Source organism: Lycium ferocissimum, chromosome 2 (genome assembly GCF_029784015.1).
Source record: "Lycium ferocissimum isolate CSIRO_LF1 chromosome 2, AGI_CSIRO_Lferr_CH_V1, whole genome shotgun sequence".
Taxonomy (NCBI): Eukaryota; Viridiplantae; Streptophyta; class Magnoliopsida; order Solanales; family Solanaceae; genus Lycium; species Lycium ferocissimum.
In genome coordinates, this window is record NC_081343.1 from 65,609,737 (window position 1) to 65,637,531 (window position 27,795).

The 27,795-nt window shown below is 35.9% G+C and overlaps 3 protein-coding genes and 1 long non-coding RNA gene across 7 annotated transcripts; 3 read left to right on the forward strand and 1 right to left on the reverse strand.

The window, feature by feature from the left end:
- The first annotated feature begins 1,829 nt into the window (after positions 1 to 1,829).
- Positions 1,830 to 2,686, forward strand: LOC132047876 (ethylene-responsive transcription factor ERF109-like). The gene has a single exon (XM_059438853.1). It carries the CDS (start codon positions 1,865 to 1,867, stop codon positions 2,684 to 2,686), a length of 822 nt encoding a protein of 273 aa, XP_059294836.1. The 5' UTR covers positions 1,830 to 1,864.
- Positions 2,687 to 7,407: 4,721 nt separating this feature from the next.
- LOC132048325 (ethylene-responsive transcription factor ERF110-like) lies at positions 7,408 to 8,536 on the forward strand. The gene has a single exon (XM_059439232.1). The coding sequence runs from the start codon at positions 7,457 to 7,459 to the stop codon at positions 8,222 to 8,224; it is 768 nt and encodes a 255-aa protein (XP_059295215.1). The 5' UTR covers positions 7,408 to 7,456; the 3' UTR covers positions 8,225 to 8,536.
- Positions 8,537 to 8,704: 168 nt separating this feature from the next.
- On the forward strand, positions 8,705 to 10,400 carry LOC132048326 (uncharacterized). 2 transcript variants are annotated; one of them, XR_009412948.1, is made up of 4 exons: positions 8,711 to 8,915; positions 9,476 to 9,528; positions 9,982 to 10,151; positions 10,191 to 10,400. It is a non-coding gene; the product is annotated as an uncharacterized LOC132048326 (long non-coding RNA). The 2 variants fall into 2 exon arrangements; XR_009412947.1 differs by having other exon boundaries at positions 8,705 to 8,915; positions 9,476 to 10,151.
- A 5,212-nt stretch (positions 10,401 to 15,612) lies between these two features.
- Positions 15,613 to 25,216, reverse strand: LOC132046866 (uncharacterized). 3 transcript variants are annotated; one of them, XM_059437670.1, is made up of 8 exons: positions 19,608 to 25,216; positions 19,268 to 19,521; positions 19,035 to 19,179; positions 18,167 to 18,368; positions 17,932 to 18,051; positions 17,722 to 17,832; positions 16,956 to 17,647; positions 15,613 to 16,694 (listed from the first exon to the last, which is right to left on the reverse strand). In XM_059437670.1, the coding sequence occupies exons 1-8, from the start codon at positions 24,702 to 24,704 to the stop codon at positions 16,050 to 16,052; spliced, it is 7,266 nt and encodes a 2,421-aa protein (XP_059293653.1). In that variant the 5' UTR covers positions 24,705 to 25,216; the 3' UTR covers positions 15,613 to 16,049. The 3 variants fall into 3 exon arrangements, with proteins under 3 accessions (XP_059293653.1, XP_059293652.1, XP_059293651.1); XM_059437669.1 differs by having other exon boundaries at positions 17,722 to 18,051; positions 18,167 to 18,350; XM_059437668.1 differs by having other exon boundaries at positions 17,722 to 18,051.
- Positions 25,217 to 27,795: the final 2,579 nt, after the last annotated feature.

Here is a 27,795-nt window from a genome sequence, read left to right on the forward strand (position 1 = left end):
TTACTACTCGTGATGCTAGAACTAATTTAATTTCTATAGTATAATAGATTTCAGCCTTGGAACTTTAGGTGTTAATTATGTTGCCGGCTTGTAGTCGTTTTCATCATCCCGAACCCAAGGCGAAAATTTTAATATTTTATTATATTTAATTTAATATATATAATATACTTTACACATATAAACTTATTCGGTATTTTTTTTATTTATTTTTATAAAATAAAAAACCTACCTAATTATTCGGTACGGTTATAAATTTATATAAAAACAATCGGTTTTATTAAAAACACCTAAAAATCAGTTAGGTAAGGTACGGTTCGATCGACTAAGTGGATTTTTTTAAAATCATTGACACCCTTAGCTGTGAGACTACTAGTAGAAGATACAAAAGGCTGTCCATAGTTGTGGATTTTATGCCTGCCGATTGGCATTGAGTCCGTGAACTTGTTTGCCTTAGAGCTTAATAACAATACATGATGAGATCGATCACTATATGTTATTTGTTGATAAATATTTTGCAAATTTCCAAAATTAACAAGTGTTAACAAAAGTTTGAACTATAGAGAGCGGTTTAAAGACGGGAGTTCTAACATGAGTAGCGGCAAGATTAAAAGATATGCTTGCTGGTGTAGTCAGCATTAAAAAAAAAAAAAAAAAAATTAAAAAAAGGTGAAGTTAAAGTAACTTTAGACCTGATTTTGATGCTTTAATACAAACAATTTAGATATCTAGGCTCAAAATTTCAAGAGAATCTGTAGTATGATAGATGTTTACTACAAATGGATTCAATAATAAAATGATTGAAAGGAATGAGCTATTACCAAATGTTACGCGATAGAAGGATATTAACCCAACTTATTCAATTTTCTTGGATGATCAAAAAGTCATCTACACTTTTGCCAAGTTATCTATAAAATTGTAAATTATTTTTTATTACTCCCGCCATCTCAATTTATTTGCGAGCGTCTGACTTTTGCTTATTATACTCCCTCCGTTCACATTTATTTGGATGGACTTTACACACCCTTAAGAAATAATAAATGAAATGTATAATTTATCACGATACTCATATTAATTGATGTATATTTTTTTTTATAGATTTGGAAATGATTTTAAATGTCTAATTAATACTATGGATTAAACAGGAAAAAAGAAATTATCTTTTCATGATATGCTAAAAAGTGACAAATAAAAGTGAAAATATATTTTTACTATACTGAAGAAGTAAAAGTGAATGGCGGTAGTAGTGTAGTACAATAATATAATATAATTATACTAATTTGTATAGTATATTATACTCCCTCTGTTTCAATTTGTATAATTGGAAACAATCTACTTTTATGAAATGTTTAATAGCCACACAAACCATGTGTGACTCATTTAACACTACAAGTTTAAAAATCTTCTCCTTTTTCTTAAACTCTGTGCCCAGTCAAATGGATTCACAAAATTGAAACGGAGGGAGTAGTGTATAGTGTGTGCGAGCTCGAGGAGAAGTTTCGATAGCCTTTTTAGAACTTACCAGGATTATCAATATGACACGCCTATCAAGTGGAAAGACTCTTTGACTCTCTTGACTAGAAAGAAATCAATGGACCACTTTTTTCCCAAATAGCCAAGCCAATTTCTGCTGACGTGGAGAGCTCAAGTAATCAGATTCTCTTATTACGTGGCTCTGAAAAGCTGTCCTTTCTTTGGAATCAGAATAACCCCGTGTGCAGTGAGTGTGCCAATTAGTGTTCCAGCTCGCCTCAGCCACATCCCCAAAAGGGAAGTATATAAATGCGCACACTACCTCATCCATATCACTGTTTCCTTAACTAAAACAAATTTCAGGAGAATCAACAATTTCTTTCTATTTTCCACAATGAATGGATTCAATCAACTTCAAGAGAACAAATTTAACCGTACCCACAAACTGACTCCAGACCAAGAATTTTACTACATGGTGTCAGCTCTCCGCCATGTTGTCTCCAGTGCCGATGGTCGTCCGGATGGTGAAGCAGCTCAGCTTTTGCGGGAAGTTCAAAATGCAAGTGGTGGTGCATCCTCGTCAGCTAATTCCATGCCACGTAGGAACATTGTGGACACTTCAGCAGCTTATCTGGCATGTCACATTGGTTATTCTTTCCATTTCCACGTAAAGCGAGAGAATATGGAAATGCAAAAAGGGAGGAAAAAACAGAGAAACACAAAGAAGGAATTTAGGGGAGTGAGACAAAGGCCATCGGGTAAATGGGCGGCAGAGATCCGTGACCCGCACCGAGCCCAAAATGTTTGGCTTGGTACTTTTGCTACTGCAGTTGAAGCTGCTAGAGCTTATGACAGAAAGGCTATTGAATATAGAGGTTATGAAAAGGCCAAAACAAATTTTCCTATTTCGGCATATGCTGCTGCTGATGTTGCTACAGTTACTGATGAGAACAAGTCGCCAATGGTAGTGGAAGAAAACAAAGAATTAGTACAAGTCCAAAGTGGTGAGGTGGCAGTGGCTGCTGATCATAATAATAATATTAATGGTGAAAACAGTATGCAAAATGGTGATGATCATAACAATATTAATGGTCAAACTAGTAGTATGCAAAATGGTGAAAGTAGTAGTATGCAAAATGGTGATGATTTTTGGGATACGTTGGAAGATGATGGACTTGTCAAGTGGATAACCCATGCACTACAAAAAAAGGAATAATTTGCGGAGGTCAAAAATTACAATCCGCAGGTTTTAGCCTCCACTAATTGCTTAAGGAGGCTAAAACCTCTACGAGTTATAACTTTCAACTTCCACAAATTACTACTCCCTCCGTTTCAATTTATGTGAACCCATTTGGCTGGGCACGACATTTAAGAAAGAGTGAAAACTTTTGAAACTTGTGGTTCAAAATAAATCTTGAATATTTGTGTGGCCGTAAATCATTTCATAAAGTGAATTTGTTTCTAAATTAGGAAAGAGGTCATTTATTTTAATATGAATTAAAAAGGAAATAAATTCACATAAATTGAATTTTTTTTTTATAGTGAGGCTATGTCCTTCTATTCTTTTAATCCGCTTTATTGTTTTTGTATTCTCGGGAACATGCAGTAAGTTCCTTTATATTGTTTGTTTTCTTCGTCTTTTTTCCAGCTGTGTCTTTCAATTCAAGTTTTTTGGGTGGCTAGTACGGAGTGATAGGAAATATCTTGTAGTTTGAGTATTGTACTGAATTACTGTTTGGGTTAAAATTCGTATTTTATAGTTGAATTTGTTTTAAGATTAATCACAGTTGATAGTAATTTGATACAGATATAATAATTAATACAAGCAAGTTATTAATTATCAAGAAAGAATAAGTAAATAAAAGAAAAAAGTAGACTTATGCCAATTGTGATGAACAATAGTAATGGATTTCCTCGTCCCCAAGAAAGAGTTAGAATTTGATGATCAAAGAATAATGATGATGAAGATAAGCAGAAAACAATAATCAATAATAGTGTATTTTTCCAGTCAGTATTGAACGCCCCAATGTACAAATGAAAGTCCTATTTATAGGTATTTGGTCCTATCGGGTGCCTTTACCATTATAAGTAACGGTAATCATTAATTACTGAATTAATGATTGTCATTTAATTCTTTGATTCTGGCCGTTAGAAACCGTTTTTTCCGTTACTGCATTAACTCTATTTAATGCGCAATCAAGAGGGTCTTGTGTACTATTTCGGTTGAGGCTTTCTTCGTTGACTACATCATCGGTATCAGTCACCTTTCCGCAAATGCTTTGCTTGGCATTACCATCTGATTTCTCTACGTCATTGTATAAATTGACACGTGTCGACTATATGGTGGTCCACGTGTTAGATGCATTTTTTTACCATACAACTACTATTGAGGCTGGAATCATTTATCTTTATGCAAAAAAGGAAAAAGTCAGAAAATGGAGGTGGCGTCGATTTTTTTTAATTAAGAAAAGAATGTAAATTAATTTCAAAATTTTGCTATAATTACATAATAAAAGGGTTTTTTTTTTCCTGATATTTGATTGAACGCAGGAAAATTTTAAAACATAAATTAACTATGCGTAAAAATTAAAGTACTTTTCTGGTGAATTGTAAGTATGGAAAAGGTCTCGTTTTGTGATAAGAAGGAAAATCGTATATCGGTTTTGGTTTTGTTGAGGACGTTTGATCTTTAATTGAACAAAGTGACTCAGAAACTAACGGATGTTGACTTCTTGGTCTTTCTGAAGTATTTTTGGTATTTAATTGAAAATATATGATAGGGAAGAAAAATGGAGTTATTGGAACTAAAAAATTTATATTCCTTTCAACAGCGAGATATGTAGAGTATTTCCACCATAATCGATATAATAGCTTGTTTCTTTCATAATCGATGTAATTGCTTGTTTCTTTCATTCTGCTGTATCTAAGGATTAACTTAACGTTGTTGACAAACACCAAGGGACTAAAGTAACGAATAGTAGCCAAGCGATGAGCTATGGAGCTGAAGAAAATTTTGCAGATAAGAGCCGTACGTGCACAAGGTTTAACTTCAAATCTCAGTAGCCAAACCACAACTTTAATTAGTGATCCATATCCCAGACAAAATTGAGAGCATCACTACTCCCTCCGTTCAGTTTTACTTGTCACATATTGACTTGGCACGCCTATTAAGTAGCCAAAAATAGAATTAAAAGTTTACCATATCATCCCTAATTATTGCTAATTACTCCGTCCCAATTTATGTGGTACCTTTGACTTGACACGGAGTTTAAAAAAAAGGAAGACTTTTAAAATGTGTGGTCTAAAACAAGTCTTATATAAATGTGTGGATGCAAATCATTTTATAAAGTTAAATTGATTCTAAATAGAAATGTGATATTCTTTTTGGGACAAATCAAAAAGGAAATGGTGCCACATAAATTGGGACAGAGGGAGTACCTAATGATTGAAATCAATTAAAGCTTATCAAAATATACGCAACTAACTAATTAAGTAATGGGTTCCAACAATTTACATATTCCCCACAAAAAAATAGTTTTGACTAGTATAATTTCAAAGTGTTGGAAAAAGAAATTGAAAATTTTGACTTATTAATACTACGGGTAAAATAGAAAAAAAAAGTGATAAATTATCTCTTGATTTACTAAAGTGGACAAATAAAATTGGATAACTATTTTTAGTATAGCGGACAAATAAAACTTGACAGAGGAGTATAATCACCAACCAATTACTCCCTCGGTCTCAAAATATATGTCATGGTTACTAAAAATAATTGTTTCAAATTATTTGTTGTTTTCCGAGTTCAAGGCAAAATTAATCACCTTTTTCCTATTTCACCTTTGGTAGAATTTTTCTTGAAGACTACAAACTCCTTCATTAACACATACTCCCTCCATTCACTTTTACTTGTCCACTATTCTAAAAATAGATTTTCACTTTTATTTGTCCACTTTCGCATATCAAGAGAAAAATAATTTGTTTTTCATGTTTTATCCTTAGCATTAATTACTCTTGTCAAATCATTACCCTTAGCATTAATTACTCTTTCCAAATCCAATACAATTATACACCAATTAATATGGGTATCATGGTAAAATATGCACTTCATTTATTATTTCTTAATAGTCGTGCAAAGTCTATAGTGAAAAAGTAAAAGTGAACGGAGGGAGTAAATTGATTTGAACATTTAATGTGGTGAGCTAATAGCTTAGACATAAATAAGATTAAAATAATAAAAAATATCTTTAATCATTATTTACAAGGGGTGTGTAAATTAAAAAAGCGATAAATATTTTGAGACGGAGGGGTATAAATTTACCACTGAGTGAGAACTGAAGTAGAGGCTTCTGCGGTTCCTTCTAGAACATTCGAGGATTAAATGTCCTAATCCTAAATACGAGAATGTTGCGCTGTCAACTGCCAAGGCCCTCTGAAATATAAGTACTATAATCGACTACAAGAATCACATGCACTAAGTTTTCTGAAAGAGCCACGTCAATTCTGCAGATATTATACCTCACACAGTAGAGTGAACTTCCTCAGTGTTACGTGGTCCATGTATTCCGTGCTCCTCCTCAGATGGACCACAAGTGGCAAACATCTGGTTAACCACGTGTGCAGGTAATAATACAGCCAACCAAAACAAATTGGAGGATGTAAGTATAGAGTTTATCTTAGTATGCCTTGTACTATAAAAAATTTCTCCATCGGGATATTTTTACTTATTATTGCGCGAAATTTGCTTGTTTTCATAATTACCAATCTTATTTTTGATGAAGAACTACCTACAAATATTTTTGTACATACATGAGTTAAATTCATAGGAGTTACGTATATACTCCTATTTAGACAGACACTACATTCACGTCTAACCAATTCATGTTATTGTCATTATGGGTAATAGAATTTCGACACAATTTAATTTGAGCAATAAGCTAATCATTCAATTTTCTCGGATGATGAACAATCTAATTAAGCTATCTATCTTCTTCTCCGAGTTATCACCTTATACTCCCTCCATCCCAAATTAACTGTTGCCTTAATTCAAAAAAACTATCCCAAGATAATTATCATTTTAAAAATTTAAGACTAAAATTACAATAGCTTCCAACTAGCTATATCTTTAACATTAAATAAGGTGTTTTTTTCTAATACTGCTTAATTTCCAAAAGACAAATTTAACAAAAAGGGATAACTTAATAAACTACATTTTGTATTTATTAATATATTTTCAATGAGATGAAGGGAGTAATAAATATAACGATAATTTTTTAATTAATATACAAAATGTCGTTAAAGTTAATAATCTTTGTATAATATTAAAATTTTCCATTATTAATTCGAATATAACAATCCTTTTTATTATTATACACCGCATAAACAACTTTTACATTTTAAGCTCACATAACTGGCATGTGAACCAAAAGGCCCTCCGGGCATGGATTTAGTCAAAGTCAACAACTTCAGTTTAAATTATGTTAGTGAATTAAATATATTATAAAATTTAATTTTAAGACACTGTTACTAGTACTTAAAATCATTATCCTACAATTCATAAACATAAAGTTTTAATCCTTAATTCATCACTACATCCGGATAAAGGAAACCCCTCTATATGGAAAGTTCCATGGTCTTTAATTTCTAGAACCTACGGAGATTACATGTCCCAAATAGAAGAATGCTGCGCTGTCAAGTGGAAAGACCCTTTGACTCTCTTGACTAGAAAGAAAACAGATGGACCACCTTTTCAAAATCGCCACGTCAATTTTTGATGACGCCAGAGACGAAATAATCAGATTCCTTAGCCCCACGTGTCGTACAATCTGTTATAACCCGTGTGCAATAAGTGTATTAGCGTACCAGCTGGCCTCAGCCACATCCCCAAAGCGCAATATATATATAGCCCACCAGGCACCTTATCCATGTCATTGTTTCATTAACTACTTCGAATTTCAGGAGAAAATCAACACTTTCCCACTTAAGAAAGATGAATGGATTACTTCAAGAGAATAAATGTACACGTACCCAAAAATTGACTCGAGACCAAGAATTTTACTATATGGTGTCAGCTCTACGCCACGTCGTCTCCGGTGCCGATGGTCGGAAGGACGGTGCAGCAGCTCAGCTTTTGAGGGAAGTTCAAAATGCATGTGGTGGTGCATCCACGTCAGCTGATACCATGCCACGTAGGAACATTGTGGACACTGTTCAGCCAGCGCCAGCTGCTAATTATCTGGCATGTCACATTGGGAATTCTTTTCACGTAAAGCGAGAGAATATGGAAATGCAGAAAGGGAGAAGAAAAAGGATCAGAAATACAAAGAAGGAATTTAGGGGAGTGAGACAAAGGCCATGGGGTAAATGGGCTGCAGAGATTCGGGACCCGCACCGAGCCCAACGAGTTTGGCTTGGTACTTTTGCTACTGCTGTGGAAGCTGCTAGAGCTTATGACAAAAAAGCTATTGAATATAGAGGTGAAAAGGCCAAAACCAACTTTCCGATTTCGGAATATGCTGCTGATGATGATGAGAACAAGTCGCCAATGGTAGTGGAAGAAAACAAAGTAGTAGTACAAGTCCAAAATGGTGAGGTGGCAGTGGCTGCTGATCATAATAATACTAATGGTGAAAACAGTATGCAAAATGGTGATGATCATAATATTAACGGTGAAAGTAGTATGCAAAATGGTGATGATTTTTGGGATACGTTGGAAGATGATGGACTTGTCAAGTGGATCACCCAGGATATGTCCTGATGATTCTTTTAATTCGCTTTATTGTTTTTGTCTTATATCGGGAACAATGAGTTACTTTATATTGTTTGATTTCTTCATTTTTTCCTGTTATGTCTTTCAATTCGAGTTTTTCGAATGGCTAGTACGGAGTGGTAGGAAAAATCTTGTAGTTTGAGTATTGTACTGAAGTATTGAGGTTGCAGTCATTTATCTTTATGCAAAAACAGAGAAAGTCAGACAACAAAAGTGACGTGTTTTTTTGTTTTTATATAGGAAGTTGTAAAATCAATTTCAAATTTTGCTATAATAAAAGAGTTTTTGTTGTTTCTGATATTTGATTGAGCACAAGAAAATTACTTTTACTTTACTTTACTACTATATAGAAACGTGAGATGGAAAGTGGAGATCGACACGGCTGTTTTATGCCAATAAAAGTGGAGTTGAGGGCATTTTAGACTTAGATGATATTAGTTATGCATGACTATTTTATGCCAATAAAAGTGGAGTTGAGGGCATTTTAGACTTTGATGATATTAGTTATGCAATGTGTCCTTTACATATGAATGAATTGCCAGAATTGCCAGCACACCAATTCTCACTTTATAACTTTCTATCAGCTTCAAAACTATTCCAAAATTGTGAAACCACACAGCAACTTCAATATTGTCCATGTGACCTTTCATTTCAACCGCAAGATCCGAATTTATTTCAGGTTTGTGCTCTCTTCTTACTCTTTTTGTTCAATTATTTATTTCAATTGGGTCTTGCCCATAATTTCCTTTGTTGTATTTTAACTATAATACTTCTGGAAAGCTATTTACACGTGAAGATTTTGTGGGATTGAATGGTTTTTTTGGGTCAGTCAACATGCCTGTTACTACCCACATCGTGGGTGTATTTACGGTCACCGAAGCTCAAAGGCTTTAAAGCTACGGGTAAAGGTTATAAACCGACCCATAGACGGGCAAAGGCACTAAGTCGGGCTCCACACCACACTCCGCCATCTTTATACCAATTACTGGGCTAAACGGTTCAAAGATACACTTAATATGATGTGATATTGCCCGCTTTGAGCTAAGTCCGCACGGTTTTTCCCAAAAGGTCTCACATCATTAAGAGTATCTAACACCTTATAAGTAGCTCCTTTTTCTTTTCAGCTACCAATGTGGTACTTTGTTAGCACACCGAAACATATTTCACTTCCTTTAATTAGTTTGGTCATATTATTTTCAATTATTGTTGATTAAAGATTTGTTTACTCATCAATTGCAGGTCTTCTCAATCATATTTGGAAATAAAAACTCCATTGCAGAAGTATTTAGGAGGTACTGGTTTCATTTATGAGCTTTTCATGTCACTGAATGTTGAATTAATTGTTATTGTTTGATTTTAGTAGACAAGTGACTTGCTACGTGACATGTAATTGAAATCAAATTTCACAATTTTGATATGGATAAACGGGATTCACTGAGTTCTGGTTCACATATTTGTTAAGATCAAGTTTCTTATTAATGATGTGCCTTAAACAACTCAAATTTCATATTCTGTGAATTGAATTCACCTTGTTGTCTGTGTATAGATTAATATATTGAATGCTTTGTTAGACAACGCCATGTCCTATTGGCCCTTTCTCCCTATCATATACTCCTATATAGTTAATGAGATACAAACTTTTCGCTTCATTTCCTTTGAAAGAATAGTTTCAAATTTAATGTGATATTTTTCTAGGATAGATCATATATACTTTTGATTTTTATGTATATTTGGTGTGGGCAAAGTTATACTCCATCTGTCACCGAAGAACCCACAGTTCAGGAATTTGAGTGGAGGCTTGAAGAGTGAGGCTAATCCATAATATCAACTGCAGAAGAATGAGGTTCGAGTTGATGAATAGAAGGAGGCCGCAATACGTGTCCGTCATCATTCTCGCCCGGGGTTGATTAATTAGGTTAAGGAAAATAATTCTCGCCCGGGGTTGATTAATTAGGTTAAGGAAAATATGAGGCGGCCCTATTAAGAGAGCATTAAGGATACATCGACTCTCTTGAATTTCACGTCATAGCATGTATACTGAGCATATCCAAGAAAGACACAAGTGGTTGCCTTGGGATTGCGGAGCTTTTTTGCCATTTGTACCTATTTATTAGACAGAAAACTATTTAAATAAGAAAATACTTGCCTTTCTAGAATGTGTAACAAAGTAACAGTATAATATGCTAGTATAATATGCTACTGTCTTTTGTTTTTCTACTTAGCAATGTTTTCCGTGAGGGGCTTTTAATAAGTTCATTAGAAGTTAAACGAAAATGGAAGAGGGAATAAGGTAGTAGTTCAAGAGATGCATGGGATGTTGCAAGTTGCAACTACAATACAGTTCTATTTGACGCAAACAATTAGCGTTATATAGTAACTCATCCGGATCAGGTTAAGATTAAGAAAAAAACATATTTTACCTTAGGAATATAGCTTCGAAGAATTTGTTGAATATAGATATAATTTTAATTAATTATAAAACTAGAAGACTTTTTTTGTGAGAACGTCTGGATTAGATGTTTGACAAAAAAATAATATTAATAAATATAATGCCATAACATTATTCAAATGTTTGATAAAAAGTTAAATTTGTAATTATTTTTAACTTTTCTCCGCTCTTTGTGACATTAAGTTATAGAAAGATTAGTTTGATAGTTTAGGCAAACTCTAGTACGGGCTCAAAACTAATTAAAAGTTAAATTTGTAATTCTTTCTTATTTTTTTCCACTTTTTGTGATATTAAGTTATTTTTTCCAAGATTAGTTTCAAATATTTTAACAAGGTTATGCTAAATTAAAAAAATTAAAAAAAAAATACGACTTCCCATATATTTAGATTGCATAAAAATATTTAAAAATTGAACAAAATTTCCTAAAACTTTTGTCCTTAAAAATCTTTAGAAATTTTTTTAACCTTCAAAGAACTACGTGACATAAAGTCCTTAATTTCTAACATCATCTAATATGAACTACAACGTTTTTTTTCCAAAAATAAGAAAAATAATATGGTTCTAGAGACATCAATTATATATGCTATATTTATTCTTTCATTGAGATTTTAATGAGGTTACTTAACAAAGATAACTTTCAAGTAAATAAAACTAAAATTTTACACTTTACTAATATTTGTAGATGACAATTAGTTAAATTATATAAAGTATATCGAAAAGATGAAGAGAATTAATTACTTTTCTTAATATAATTAGACTTTCTTTTACTTTCTAAAAATCTACCGATGAGAAAATACATTATTTCCTTTTGTTAGTTTAAATGTTAGTTTAAATGGAATATTTTTTTCAAATGTATATTTTAATTATTTTCTTAGAGACACAAATATATGAATAAATGCTTCATGATTCATTTAAACATGTTTCAAATAAATAAAACAAACATTTTACCTAACATTTTTTCCAATTAGTTAAACTATATAAAAAAAAAAAAAAAAAAAAAAAAGACTTTCTTTTTACTTTCTAAAAATCTACCGATACACAAAAAACTTAAAAAGTTTAAATGGAATATTTTTTTCAAATGTATATTTGACATTATTTTCTTAAGCACAACTAAAAAAATGTTTCATTAACTACATATTTTCCAAAGATGTTCTTAACATTTAAACTACTTCATCAAGGTCAGATTATAATTTCTTTTTATGTACTTTTAAGTGTCAATATATTAAAAAATATATTTATGAATTTATACCAAAAATTAAACTGATGCAACGCGTAGTACGCCTTGCATTATTTTTTTTAAGACGAATGGAGTATAAACTACAACTTACATTGTTCGTTATGCATAGAAAATATTATTAAGTATGCGTGCATCAAATTTTAAAAATAAAATATTATACAACAACAACAACCCCGGTGAAATCCTGACATGGGGGTGCAGGGAGGGAGGTAGAGTGTACGCGAGACTTTACTCCTACCAAGGTAGGACGGTACATTTACGAAAGACACTAGCTAATAAAAAGCATAAAAAGAGGTCAGATAAGGCTAAGAGATTCAAAGTGATATGGAAATGCAAATAACGAAAGTGACACAGATAATTTTGTTATAAAAATAAAACATTATAATACACCAAATAATATCCAAAAAAGAAAGTTAATTTTGTTAAACATGACCGATATGGCTAATCAACATATAAACCAACACAACACAACATGCCAATGAAAAGATTCAAATTTCAATATTGTTAACAAATGATTAGATAAAAATAAATATTTTAGGTAACGATATGTAATCCAAATGAAGACCAATTTTATCTGTTAAATTTTTTAAGTTTCACACTGAACAATTAAGAGTTGTTAATTAGAGAAATTTCAATTTTTGTGTGTAGAACATGTTTTAATTAAGGTAACTGCAAATGTGGTGTATTTTCTCATTCAAATTATGCATAGTGACATGTTTCTTTTAATTGACTTCATGACAATTCACAATTTCTTAAGCATTTTAAGAGGACTTTAAAAGTTTCTAAATTTATCAAAATTAGGTGTGGCACCTCAAGTAATTAAGAAACAAAGTAGGAGTAAAATAAAATATATGAAGAAGTTAGTATATGTTACATCACCTTAAAAAAAAAAAAAAAAAAAAAAAAAAAAAAGGTTAGTCTAGGGAGTTTTGTATTATTAATTTTTTTTTTTTTAAAGTGCCTAGATATTTTTAAAACATTCAATAATAGATGAAACAATATAAGACAAATATAGGGATAAATTTGGAAGAGGCAACCTTTAATTGACAACTCTTAATTGTAATGTAACCAAGACTCTAACTAAGGATTACAAAAAAGTTACATTAGCCCTTATTATATATAGTATTGTACCAGGGAAATGAGAAGGGGAAGAGGGGTGCATTGTATGTACTTTACGAATTTAGGAAACAAACTAGGCATCTATTGTGTGTATCACTGATTATATCAGTATATTCACATATTTGAATAGACTTTAAGTAACACGTGAGAACACAAATGATAAAGAAGTGAAAATGCAAAAAAAAAAATAAGAAGTTACATTTGCTTGAATTATATTCTGTATATTTCAAAAGGCCTATGGCGCATGAATTGGATCTTTTCGTTGAAATTGTATTCAACTATATAGCTATATAGTCCTTTAGCATGCCACCTCACCTCACCTCAGCTTCACCATACTAGTGTTTTGCATACTATTTAATTGGTTTGTGGCTAACTATTTGTAATTGACATAAGGCTGGCCTCACCCTGCTTTTCTGGAAGTTGAACTTGCATTTCAATGGTTAGAGAAAACTAATTCATTACTACAGATGCTGATGAATTTTTTGTAATTGCTATCTTTCTATTCTGGTAGAATGTCATTGGTGGACAACTCCTAATAGAAAGAGCTAGTACATGTAGCTTTTACTAATGTGACAAAGCCTTGCAATTAGTATTAATAATTCTAAGCTTTCATTGACGCAGAGGATTTTGAAACTTCTTGGGAAGAAAAGAGTATTTTTCAGGTTGAAAGATTTATTATTGTCTGTTTCTCTTTTTTTCTTTTGAATAATGTAATCAATATGCATGTTGTAAATGTGTCCCTTTTAAAACTAAAATTTTAACTTGTGTATATACTTCCAGTGTGTTTTTCCCAAAGAAACTATTAGGAGTTGGATGACTATCCATCAGTATGATCGGCGTAGTACCCTGATAAGAAACTCTGAAGATATTGGATTTGAAGACTATGTAACTGGTGTACGGATCCTTGTATTTTTGTGTATATTTGAAGACTATCTGACTGGTGTACGGATTATGTTTTAGATAATCTGTTATTTAGATTCGTCTTATCTTTGTAAACATTTCTGGCTTTAATTCATTGCCACTGGCTAACGATTTACTAAAACAGGATTTTCCTATTTGTACCAGTTGACAGTACTGATGAATTATGGGATAGCTTCACATGCCAGATACGCTTTGTCAAGGCTTCATTACAAAGGCGATGATACTGGCATTTTCTCCCATCAAATTTTAAATCAATATAGGATTGACATACTAAGTTCATGATGGGAAATTTTATATGTAATATCAAGCTTTAAAAATGTAAATGTAGGCCCGTGCACAGCACCGGCATGTCCCACCTAGTTTTAAAATATAATCTAAGTAGGCGTTTGGACATGCGATTTGAAACCATGAGATGAAACCAGAGTTTGGAAATGCATTTCATCTCACGGTTTCAAACCCCAAATCATCCAAAAAGGCTTTTTGGATGATTTGGGGTTTCAAACCATGTTTCAAAAATTTTAAATATATAACTTGATCCATAAGTTTATATTTTATAAAAAAGGACCCACAAGTTGGTAAAATATTTTTAACAATTACTCCCACCAACCATTTACCAACCTTATTAACTTTCACCAACTTTTATTTACCATGTGGGAGGATTATATTAAAGAGTATTTACACTACTCATGTTAAATTTTTATTTTTATTGAACTAAAGTTTGATTAATTGATATTGTATTTTTTTAGAAAGGCCTTCTAGTAGTGTATTAATTTTGTTATGAACTATGACTTGCTCATTTGGTAAGATTACATAAGAATTGAGAATGTTTTGATAGTTTTCACAACTTGTGGAATTTTTATGTCTATAAGAGAAAATACGATTTAAGATTTCCAAATTACATGAATACAACTTAAGATTTTCAAATTACATGTCCAAACATAATTTCAAATCATGATTTGAAACCACGCCCAAACAGCTCCTAGCTATGCGGAGTATATTTTAACGTACTTTTCCAGTTAATTGACCCGGCTTTTGTACAAGTATGCCAGTTAATATAAAGATTATGCGTATGAAAAAAGTCTCAATTTTTTATCAGAACGAAAATCTACATTAGTTCTCGTCATCGGGAGGACGTCTGATACTTAATTTAACAGTGTCTCAGAAACTAGCAGATGGTGACATTTGTGGCCTTTCGTAAGCATATTCCCGAATCTATGATAGGAATGAACAATGGAACTCTTGGAATTAGTCTTTATATTCCTTTCAACAGCGAGATATCAGTAAGAGTCAATATAGTACCGTAGACTTGCCATATCCATTAACATGAGATGCTCTATCCCAAGTACATTACTTGTAGCCATTCAAAACTCATATAACCAGATAACCTTTGCGTGCTCTAACCAAATATGAAGAAAATTTCATTTTTACTTCAACATCCGAAAACACCTGGCAGAGTTGAAACAGTGAAAGTGGCACCTAACAGAACAACTTTACGACAAACATTAACTTATTGAAAGAAGCCAAAAAAAAAAAAAAAAAGTACTAAAAGAACGCTTGAAACGGCATGATATAATTGTTAATCCATGCGCGAGAACTGTTGAACTGATCGAACAGGAATTCAACCACTTAATTATCATTTAACAGTGATGGTGACTAGGAAAAAATTCCATGCATTTCATTTTCCAGTTTCAGTTTCCAGGCTAACGTAAGCTGCTGGAGAACAAAAGAAGAGAATTCTACTACCAGTTACACCAGACAATAGCTTGTTCCTTTCGTTCTGCTGCATCACAGGATTAACATAATTGACAAACACCACCAAGGGACTAAATTAACGAATAGAAGCCAAGCAACAGCGAGCTGACAAAAAAAGTGCAGACAACAGCCGTGCACCGCGTTTAATTTCAAATCTCAGCAGCCAAACCACAACTTAGTAATCCATATTCCAGACAAAATTGAGAGGATCACTATAATCACCAACCAATTATCTAAAGTCCATATAAAGTTATTTTCAGAAGGCCATAAATGCAAGAAGTTACCAAAACTAGCTTTGTCCCACTGACATATATTCTCAATAACTGATTGTTTGTTCATTCCGTTGTTTTTGTCCCACTAAGGGTTTGCTTAGCCACGTATATTTGTTTCACCTTAGTAGATGGAACCGCACCCAAAGACTGATTTCTGCCATGGAAACCCATTCTGCGATGGGACCAATCATTTCCACCCATATTTCTCTGAGACATACCACCACCCCTGTGATAGTTATAGCCTGCAGTTTGATTCTGCTGAGTAGAGGCATTCTTCTGTTGTGTTTGTGTTTTGAAACCACTTACACCTTGGTCTTTACCGCTGTTGCTGACGCCATTTCTGAAAGCATCATTTTTGCCAATATCTGCATTAGCACATCCAGAAGAGCTTTGACTGACCAAACTCTGAGCAGAACCACCAGTTGCCCCTGACTTGGAGGAATCTCCAAGACCCGATTCAACAGGAAACTGAGCTGCATTGGCATCTGTCGCAACAGTAAAACTGGGGGTACCATCAGAGCCTTCTCGAGGATAAGACTCCAAGAACCTATTGGTATTCAATGACTGATCAACCGGATGACTGTGCCCGAATTTAGATGGTAATGCGCCTTCAGCTTGCTGCTGCAAGGGGTGAGAAACGGGAACAGAATGAAGAGGCGATGCAGGGACATGAGACCAGCGAGCTTGGATTGGCATTTCAGGTGAAGACTGAGTAGAAACCAAAAGCAAAGCAAAATGTCATACATGAGAACGCTTGCACTAATAGATCATATAACAAAAATAGAGTCCATGTGCTTAGAAATAAGTCAATAAGTTCTACACTAGATGAAAGAAATGATGGCAACTATGATTATTTCAAAATCAATGAAGTGAGCAACTAAAATAGACATGTATACTCCACTACGATGGGGCGAATTATTCTACAAGCCCTCCTTTTTGTTACATCACTGATGGAATGGCATTGCTTACCTGGAATGGAGACACATCAAACATGGCCAAAGGAGAAGCCATGGGCATAATTGGTGAAGCAGGGCCAAGGTGCTGGACGGTAGCAGGCATATTTGATAAATTCCGCTGAGAACCAGCCATACTGATGTTATTCATATCCGCCTCAGTGATACCCATTGCGGAGGATGAGGGGGTGTGCTTCCAATCAGGCTGTTTTCCAGAAGGTAAATAAGTTGTACCCATAAAGCTCAATCCAACCTGGCCATACGGTCCAACTGGAGCAAAATGATTATAGACCACCATGTGCGGCGGACCTTGAACCCCAGGGATACCTCCAGGTGGGCTAATGAAAGGGCCAGTGAACCCTGCTGGATGACCGTAGAATGAGTCCAACGTAGAATGGCATTGTTGCCATGCACCAAGTGGACCTGAGCTAGACACAGTAGCTTTCTGTGACTGTGACTGGGAGCCACCTGACTCTTTATGTGGACCAAAGGCAAAAATCGGACCACCCAACATAGGATTCATCTCATAGAAAGGAAAATGAGACTGCGGACCACCAGGAAAATGAGATAGGATTTGGCTCGACGAATTCTGGGGACTTGGTGAGGGTGGCCACAATGATATCGGAGGAGTTTCAACATTGAGATCAGCAGGAAGAGATACGCTAAGAGACTCTTCTGCCCTTGATTGGCTGCTCAATTGCTGATCACCTGCCATAACAGAGACTGATTAATAAAGACAACTGACAGAACAATCAAATGATAAACAAAGCACATTGGGATACCTTCAAAAGTTTTAGCTTCTGAAATAGCAGAGCCAAGTCCATTCCCGACAATTTCATCACTGCTGATAGCTGCTACAGCAACAGCAGAAGCAGCGGCTTCAGCTTCAGAATCTTGTACATTTAGACATGGATCATTTGCACGTTTATCTTGTACATTTAGACATGGATCATTTGCACGTTTATCTTTCTCAAAGAAAAGGGTACACTCACTTTCATCAGGAGAAATATTACGGGAAATTTGTACTTCCGATCGATTAGATCCTGGAGCTCCAATCCCATGGGAAACAACACGACTACTAGTATGAAGGACCGTCGGGGATGTAACAGCACCTGGTAAGCGAGGGGATTAGATTTTACAAATAAAATAATCATAACTTTTTTTTTTTTTGATATCGAATAAAATAATCATAACTTATATATATATATAGATGACAAGGCGGCTTACCAAATTGAATTTTCTCGCCAGCAAGCAGGGAGTTAATTGGACTTGCAGCAGAAGAAAAAGATTTGTCCTTTGTTAGGATGGATGATGATTGTAAGATGGGCTCAGTGACTGTACCACCGTGAGCTCCAACAGAAGCTGCATGTGCTTCGAACCGGGCAGGGTTCATAGCCTCTTCAAGTTGGCTCTGCGACAAGGCCATAACCTATGCCAAAGTGAGTCAGGAAATTTCTCGGAGCCAACAATTAAAGGAATATCGAACCACAGAAAATATAGATCCAATAGTCAACAAACTAAACAAAAGACCGACGAACAATAGCGCCACCAATCTAAACATTTAAATATGTGAATATCCAGGATCATTTATGAAAACAAAGATTATAAATCCAGTAACAAAATAAGGCATTACCTAGCGGATGTTCAAGAAAGAAATTATGTGAAAATTTTGGTCAATATGGAAAAAAGACGAGAACAATGAGAAAAACTTTCAAAAAGAAAATTAGCCAAGTATGTTTGATACCATATCAACAATTTGGAACAGAACAGTCACTCCAACTTTGGGTCTGCAAGATGAAAAAATCAATAAACTAACAGCAGAGAAGAGAGGGAGAGGGGGGGCAGCCCGGTGCACTAAGCTCCCGCTAAAAGCAGCAAAATATCGCAGCCCAAACTTTAGAGAGTATAGATGCCAGATGGAACTACATCATTTACAGTCGAGTCAGCAAATCCAGCATCAAATTTTTCTTTGCACATTCAGTCAGAATACAATTTAACAACAGAAATGACAGTGACCTAACTGGAACTGGTATCACATGACTCCATAGAACATCACAGTTACTTGAATAGAACAACACCTGACAAAATAACATACCTGTTGATTGATCTGTGCACTGCCCCATGAGTTTAGTGGTGATGATGTAACATTGTCTGTATTTTTATTGCTCTCAAACATCAGGCCTGGCTCAAGGTCATCTCCGCTGGCAGGAACAACACCAACAGAGGTGGTTTGGTGCGACCTGTGTAAGTAAACGAACAACACATGGATAAGCATTTCAGGAGGTCAAGAGGTTTTTTGCTATTATTTTGCCACTAGAGCACACATACTTGGCGGTATGAAATTGTTTATCAGCCTGAGATCCATTGCTCCCGGCAGGCGTTCCAATTGGAGCCAGTGGCTGCGACACCACGGTAGTAAATCCAGTGGACACATCCATATAACCAGATCCCTGCGCCTCTGAAGCAATAATATCTGAAAAATTACTCTTATTTGGTATTTCTCCACCCACAGATGCAGAGCTTTTATTTGGGCTAGTTGAGACTGCATTATTTTGTCTGGTCGTCCGAGGTTTGCGCGGAGGCTGAAACATGATTAAAAAGGGTTAACATACAACATTGCATAAATATCAAAAGATGGAACAAATAAACATGGATAAGTCGTCAATACCTTAGAAACACGGGATTTCGCCTTGATTTCTTTTTCTCTTTGCTCTCGCCGATCATTCAGCATTTGCCTCTTAGACCTGACTTCAATAAAGTCATCTTCGTCGCTAGGTGCTTCTATGCCAGGCTGCATAAACACACGTACAACACCACTCTGCAATGGAGCATCAACATCCTCCTCGGATATGTTCCTTTTTAGATTTCCCTCGCCAGTGTGTGAAATATTCTGACTTTTGTGCAGTGATGCCCTTCCCTCATCTTTGCTTGGCCTGATACCAGAATCAACCTCCTGAGAATCAACATTTGCTGACTTAGAATCCAACTTCACATTTTGCTTCAGTGGCTTACTAGAAAAGGATCCTCTCTTTGATCCACTTTTTGCAAAAACCGCTGCGGCAGCTCTCCCACTGTGATTTAAGTTATCACCATGACCAGAGTCATTAGAAAAAACGGTGCTGGATGATTGCCTGCTATTTGAATTTTCCCGGATTCGAAATTCAGTTCGCTGAACTGTCCGACGAGGTCGTCTCTGAAATCTACTTGACTCAGAATAAGGACCATCAGAATTTGGGAAAGATGACCTCAAACTAGAACCTTTTACAGCATATGTGAATCTTTTCCCCTTGTTGCTGTAACCTTGGCTTTGAGCCCTGCCCCCAGCAGAATTTCTCTCATTAGAAACTGACTGAATTGATGGCAGCACAGAGGACGAGTTGCCATCAGATCCTTTCTCCTTAGATGGCTGCACATGCCTATCTGCATTACTCAAGCCTTTAGCTTCAACTTGTATTTCTGACTCTGAGATAATCTTTCTATCACTAGCACTAGCAACCCCCGCAATGTTGTCCGTAAGAACTTTGCTTCCTGCACTTTCTTGTACTGGCTTACTGTCATCAGGTCCTCCAGGCCTCACCACAAAACCATGTCCCTGATTTGCAGAAATAGAGTGAACATTGTCTTTCATCAGACTCGAAGTAGAAGCATCTTGAGAAGGTTGGGGAGGCACATAACCTCCGGAGCTTTGATTGGTATTGTAATGAGCCTGCACATTGGGCTGACCAAAAGACATCGATTGAGCAGTGATTGGCAGAATCCCTTGTGATGAATACCTGAGCTGACCAAATTGGAAGATAGGAGGCTGTGATGGATGAATATGAGTAAGGGATGGACCAACTGATGGATGGAGATGAAGAGGCATTTGAATGGAACCAATTTGGATGGCTGGTACCGGAGAAGGTATCAAAGAAGGACCAGAAAACAGCCCAAACTGAAGCTTAACAGGTAAATCAGGTTGACTAGAAGAAGTTAAACTTGACGCACTAGTCTGACCAACAGATGGGGTGCCAGCAGATGAGAAAGTTTGCTGAGCGTTTAGTGAAGGGCCACAATAAGTATCAATACCATCTAATAGATGTGACGCTGCTGAAGTGTGAGGTTCAGTACTCAGTTTATACTCAGATTCTTGCATAACTTTTTCAGCTTCTTGGACCCTCTCAGAGGAGATATCCAAACTTGCCCCAGGGGCCCCTTCAACGGGATTAAGGCATTTTTCATCAACTTGAACCCCATTCATAGATCCACCTTCAGAGGTTTCAGGTCTATCAAATACACTTTCTTCATTCCTTGAGTTCCTGTCAAAATCATCACTTGGTATTGCAACTTCAACACCCTCATCAAAGCCCAAAACCATATTATCTAAATTGTGAGATGATACTCCCTCGCCTAATTGCAGATCTTCAAATTCTTGGTTCAGGTCAAGATTCTCATCGTCTACTTCACGCACTTCATCCTCTTCCCTATAACCATCTTCATCCTCATCATACTCTTCTTGCTGCTGCAATTCACCATTATCATCCACATTCCAGTCTTCATCCTCCATGGCAGAGAGAGAGCTGGAAGCCGTTTTCATGGCATCTCTTGCAGAATTATCATTTAAGAGAGTACATTCATATCCGGAGAGGGTTACATTTTTACCTTCTGCAGCAACAGATGCTGAAGGAGAATCCCCAGATTCATCCAACTCATCATGAGAGAGATGAGGAGGAGAGTTTGGGGGGCTTGTGACAGATAGAGAAGATTGTGAATCACATCTTGGGCTCATTTCTTTATTCAGTTTCGTGTCTTCTGCAAGAGCGCTCTCCTGCTGGGAAGCAACAAGTTCAGATGGATGGCCAACAAAATAGCCTGTCTGCCTTGTAGATTCACCTCCTCGAGGATGAGGATAATGGATCTCATTGTCAACAACGTTCGATGAACCTGGGTGATCATTCATACCCCTAAAAGTTCTCTGCATAGTAGAGAGTGAAGGTGGAGGAAGTACTCGTGGCTGTCTCACAGCATACCTTGACTTACCATAGGAATAAGGTTCATCCGCTTCAGAATTTTGATATAGCCGATCTGGGTAAGGGAAGCGAGTATTGCCACGAGAACGAGCTTGCCCCCAACCAATATCACCATACCTATCTGCAAGATTATCATTGAATTCCGTATCCATGTCCCTGTTCCTGATGTATGGATCAGCATCCATAGGAACGTTCCATCTATGCTCTTTCCGATTGCCAAATTCATCTGTATATCCTTCTCGTCCGCCTTTGGCATAATTCCCAGGAGCCAAATATCCAGCTGTCCCTGATAAATCTTTCCGGGGAGCTGTTCTGCCTCCAGCAGATACATCCCTTCTGGGACTGTGATGACCAATATCATGGTCTCGTAGATACATAGAAGAGCTGCTTCCATTCTCAAATACATCCCCTCTCCATGAATTAATAGGTCTTCCTCTGTCTGGAAAATTTGTGAAAACCTCTTGAGAGGAGTAGTGCTGGGAACTCACATCAGAAGATCTGCTTAAGACCGGGGTGTCAAAAGATGCTGAAGTTGTTAACCGTTCCACCATTCTTTCACTCTCATCCCAATTATCCACATCAGATGTCCCTGAAACATCAAATTCCTTGTTCATGGCAGATACATTCTCATCGGCCGTGACAGCTAGAGTATCAGTTTTTGTCACTTCAGTATGCCTCTTGGCTATCTTGGCCTCCAATTCCAAAAGCTTTTGTTTAGCAGCCTGCTTCCTCCTTTCTTCCTCCATGAACATCCTCCTTTTCTCTTCCTCTCTAGCAATTCTCTGCTCTTCAGCTCTTCTAACTGCATCAAGACGCTCTTGCTCTGCCCTCCAAGCAGCTTCTCGTGCTTCTTCTTCCAACTTCCGCCGACGTTCTTCCTCTTCTCTAATCAGTCTCTGTCTCTCCTCTTCTTCTCTTCGAGCTTGCTCCAATGCTCTTTCTTGTTCTTCCACAACTCGTTGTCGCTCAAGCTCTTGCATCTTTTGAACGCGCTCCAGTTCAGCCTCAAAGGACTCTCTGACAGGGTCATAGAAGTCAGTCTGCTTAACCACATCCTTTTTTCTCTTGATCACCCCAGCAAGTCCTCCAGAAAAGAGATCCATTTCATCAAATCCAGTAGATTCAAAGTCTTTCAGGTATGGATCCTCTCTGTATGGCCTTTCACCCCTCGGAAGGGCATGTTTCTCCCTGCCCACATTCAGAAGAGGGTCACCCATAGGCAGTGATTTCCCAACAGATGCAAATGAAGGTTTTGACCCAGAGTTGTTTTGAAATCCATCACGCCTGTATCTACTGGACAATTCACTGCCAAGGCGATCTTGAGTCATGCGCTCGACCCCTCGACTGTTGGATGATTCTGTTGCATGATTCCAGCGTTGTTTGCCATCAGTAACAAGACCTATGTCCTTCCTTCCATATGAATAATCCCGGTTTCCAGTAAAACTTCCATCACGAGCGGTCTCACCATATTGGTGGGGGGCATATTTGTTATCTTTCGCAAAATCTTTGTTAACAAACGATCCCCCAGAGCTAACAGCATTTCTGTCGTTTGCAACGCCTGGAACATTACCATCTCTCGAAACGATTGAGTTCCTCCATGTGCTTGCTTCCCTACCTTCTCTACTAGGTATTCTCAGATCCCTGCTATAGCTATCACCTCTATGGTCAGTGGAAAACCCATTCCCGGTCAGAGTCTCTCTAGGAGCCCTCCTTTCATATTGGTTATGAGCAGCTTTATGGGGTAACACACTAGTTCGGGGCAAGTCAAAATCCCTATCCCAATAATTATCAACTTTTGAATTCACAATATCTCTGCCCCTATCTGCAAATCCATGACCAGTGTCACGTTCATCATCAGCCCAATCAGATCTGGGATTCAACCGAACTAATGGAAGTGGCCCCGGAAAGAAATCTTCCTGCTTTCTAGGTTGATCCACCCTGCGAACACTGCTCAAACCATGACTACTTTCATACCCATTATTTTCTGCCAGACCATTTCCAGTTGCATAACGTGAAGACTGCCCATGAGGACGCATATCAACCACCAAACTCATGTTGTAACTGTCTCTTTGTTCATCAGATGATCCTTCACCAGACACCTGCTTCTGCTTTTGACTCGAACTATCCTTTTGCTTGTTTGCCGGTCCAGAAGAGACAGGCAATGCAGCTTGAAGAGAAGGAAAATCCTCACCTCTCAAGACCGAGACTTTCTCAACTGTCGAAGGAAATGTTCTCGCAGGACCAGTAACTGCAGCTCCAATTCCACCTACACGAGCTGAAGGAGGCATATACGATCCACTAACCTGGTTAACCCCATCAATACCATGCCCAGTCTGATCCAAACCATCAACAACCTGACCATCAGTATTAACATCTTTCTCTTCCAATGCCACAGCAGCAGGCTTAGTCCAACCCATACCAGAAGACGATGGCCTCGGCCCACTTCCTTGACCACCACTTCCCGATGTCCCACCACCCGATCCCGATAAATCAAATTTCTCATGTTCTTTCCTCAATGAAGGCAAATTCAAGGGGGGTGGAACTGATAATTTCGGCGCAATTTTCTGCACATTCCGACCCCGTGACAAAACAACCATTCCTCCACTTCCACCACCAGACCGCCCTCGTCCCATTGAGGCGGCCTGTCCATAAGAACCACCGCTATAAGATTTATTATCATGATGATGTAAAGACTGCCCATATGATTTATTCAAATTCACAGACACAAATTTACTCCCAACACCGCCATGATTGGCCATATCAGAAACCCACAACGCATCAAAAGTAATATATAACAAATGTTCTCTCTAAGCCACCCAAAAAAAAAAATTGTTTATCAACCCTCACTAGATAATGATCCAAATAACAAAACCCTAGGAACCCTAAATCAAGACCCAAAAAAATGAAGAGTAGCAATAATTTATTATTACAGCTAATGAATTGAATAGAAGCAGATAGATATTGAACAGAGTAATAGTGGGGCTAGATTAGGGTTTGGATTGCAAAGCGGGTCAAGAAACGGGTTGTGTTGGATCAGGTGGGAAAATGAGGCGTACGATAATGAGCTTACCTCGGACGGCGTAAGATAGTGACGGCGATGTTTAACGTGCGCCGGGTGTAGAGATATAGATATATAAAGAGAGAGTGAATGACGTTTAGAGAAAGCCCTACTGCTCTTCTAGTCGTCGGGAGAGAGAGAGAGATCACTTCTCTTCGTTTTTTTAGAGAGAGAAAAATTGGGGTGTGAAACAATTGAGCGAAACATTAGGGATTATCGTTTTGTCTTTTTCTTTTGTTCCCCACATTTATTATCTAATTACATATTTCTCCACAAGACTTATTGGATTTCGTTGATGTCGGTCCTCGACTCCTTGCTTTAGGCATTTTGGCACAATTAATATTGTTTGATTATGCAAAAAGTGTTGTGTATGAGTTGTTATCAGTAGAAAAATAATAAGTTCAAATCATCTTATGCGGCAAATTGGTATGCTTGGAAACTACAGTAATTATAATGATTTATTCTTTTAGCATAACAATATTATAGTGTAACTCTTAGTGTCATGCTTGATTTTATAAGTAGAATTACATCTGACCCAGGCAATGATAATTGCCCGTTTTGTCATCTTTTTCTTTCAAGTGTGCTTGGTAACGGAGTTATCTCTTACGTTCGCTAGTATTTTCCAATTTAATTTTAAATAATAAAAGAATTACTTGGTCATGTCGTTGTGTTGTATTTTCAAAGTGCATTTAGAGAGCTTAAATAAATGATTAGTTTTGTTAAGCATGTATACAAACAAATAATAATTAATCATATACCTAAAACTGAGAAGGGATTTTCCCAAAGTTGAATGGAGAAGATTGACTTGCAACAACATTGACTTACCTTAGTGGACTTTCATGCTGAGAATAGTTGTACATTCAAAGTTGTATACAAGAGACAAACCAGTAAAATGGGGAATCACTACAAGCACCGAATGCCCTCTGTGTGAACAAGCTGATGAGAATCACTCCAGTTTATTGTTCACGTGTGCACTCTCTACACAAATATGGGCAAAACTGGTGAAGTGGCAAGACATTAACAAACCTCCTAGTTATTAGGATTTTGAAGTTCAATGGGCTAGTGGCTTTGCAAAAGGGAAGGGTGCCATAGCTGAGATTTATAAAATGATTTTTGCAGCAGTGGTATACCATCAGTGGAAGGAGAGGAACATAAGAGTGTTCCAAGGAGAGAAGCATAGAGTGGACAACATAGTGAAAGAGATAGTGCGAGAAGTTCATCTCAGAGGATGCAAAACAGTGAAGGTTGCGAGGTGATTGGAAAACATAATTTCTATCCAGTATAGTCGTCAATTGTTTGTACCTGAAGTGATTTAGTGGTGTTGTTTCCTTTGTTTTTCTATAGTATGCAGTTCCTGAAGTCCCAAGCTTATGGAATAGTTGATCTTCTAGCGGTTGAATGAAAATAACATGGATTTCGTGCAAATATGTGATGTGAGATTTTATCTTCGAATTGAATATTATATTAAATAGAAGTAATTCATTATCGTTCGGTTAGGATCAATCTAAACCAATCCATCATATTATGTATACGGTTCAACATGCCAACTATTAAACAACTTATTAGAAATACAAGTCAGCCGATCAGAAATGTCACGAAATCCTCGCTTTCTGGAGATGCCCTTAGCATCGAGGAACATGCACTAGGGTGTATGTGCGACTATATATATATATAGAAACGTTCGTATGAAGCACTGTGTGGCTCACTTGTCCAGTTCTCGGGTTTTGGTTTTTTAATCGCTCACAAGCTCATTTTAAAAATTCTGCTCTTTGTCTAAACTTATTTCTCACTTTGGTAATAAAAAATTATTTACCAAAAAAAAAAAAAAAAATAACCATTCATACCATCATTTTTCACATGATGTTGTTAAAATATATATCCAAACTTATATATATATATATATATAGAAACACACACGACAAATAGTACAATTAATGGATAGATAGTCGAGGCCTCCAATGTACTGTACATTCATTTGATTTTCCTATTTCACTAGTTTGATAACGATTTTGGGATTATATGTCCTATATACCATTTATACTAATATAATTCTCTCCATTTTCTTATATATATTAAGTTATCATATATATGTATAACCAATATATGTTCTACCTTATATATGATTAGAGACAAATGTAAAGAATATATATATACTGAAGATTTAATTGACTAAAACAAAGCCCTAACCATAGTTTATATAATTAATAACTTATATACCATAAATATATTAAAATACTTTCTCTCTCTTCCTATTTAATATTCCATCTTTTTTTCAATCATTATAACTCTTTAATATATATTTTTCATATATAGATTCTTTCGCAAATATACAATTACCAATTGAATAATGGGATCTATATTATGTGAATTAGTAAGCATCATAATTGAAAAAGTGAAAAAATCACCAATTATATAATATATATTAGGGGGTAAAATTAAGTGGCAAAAAATAATCGGTAAATTAGAAAATATATTTTACAACTTGGGTAGGAAAAATAAATAGGAAGACAGAGAAAAATATTCTAATATATTTATGGATAGTTGAATATTAATTATTTAATCATATAGGGCCTTGTTTTAGTCAATTAAATATATAGCCATATAATTATATACTATATATACTTAATATATGCATGCCATATATATACTAAATATATGTATAACTTAATATATACATATATATATATATACTATATATAAATATATATAGAAAAATGGAAAAGAACTTAATATATATACTATATATATGTATATATTGTCACATTATTGCATAAACAAAAGAGATTGTACAA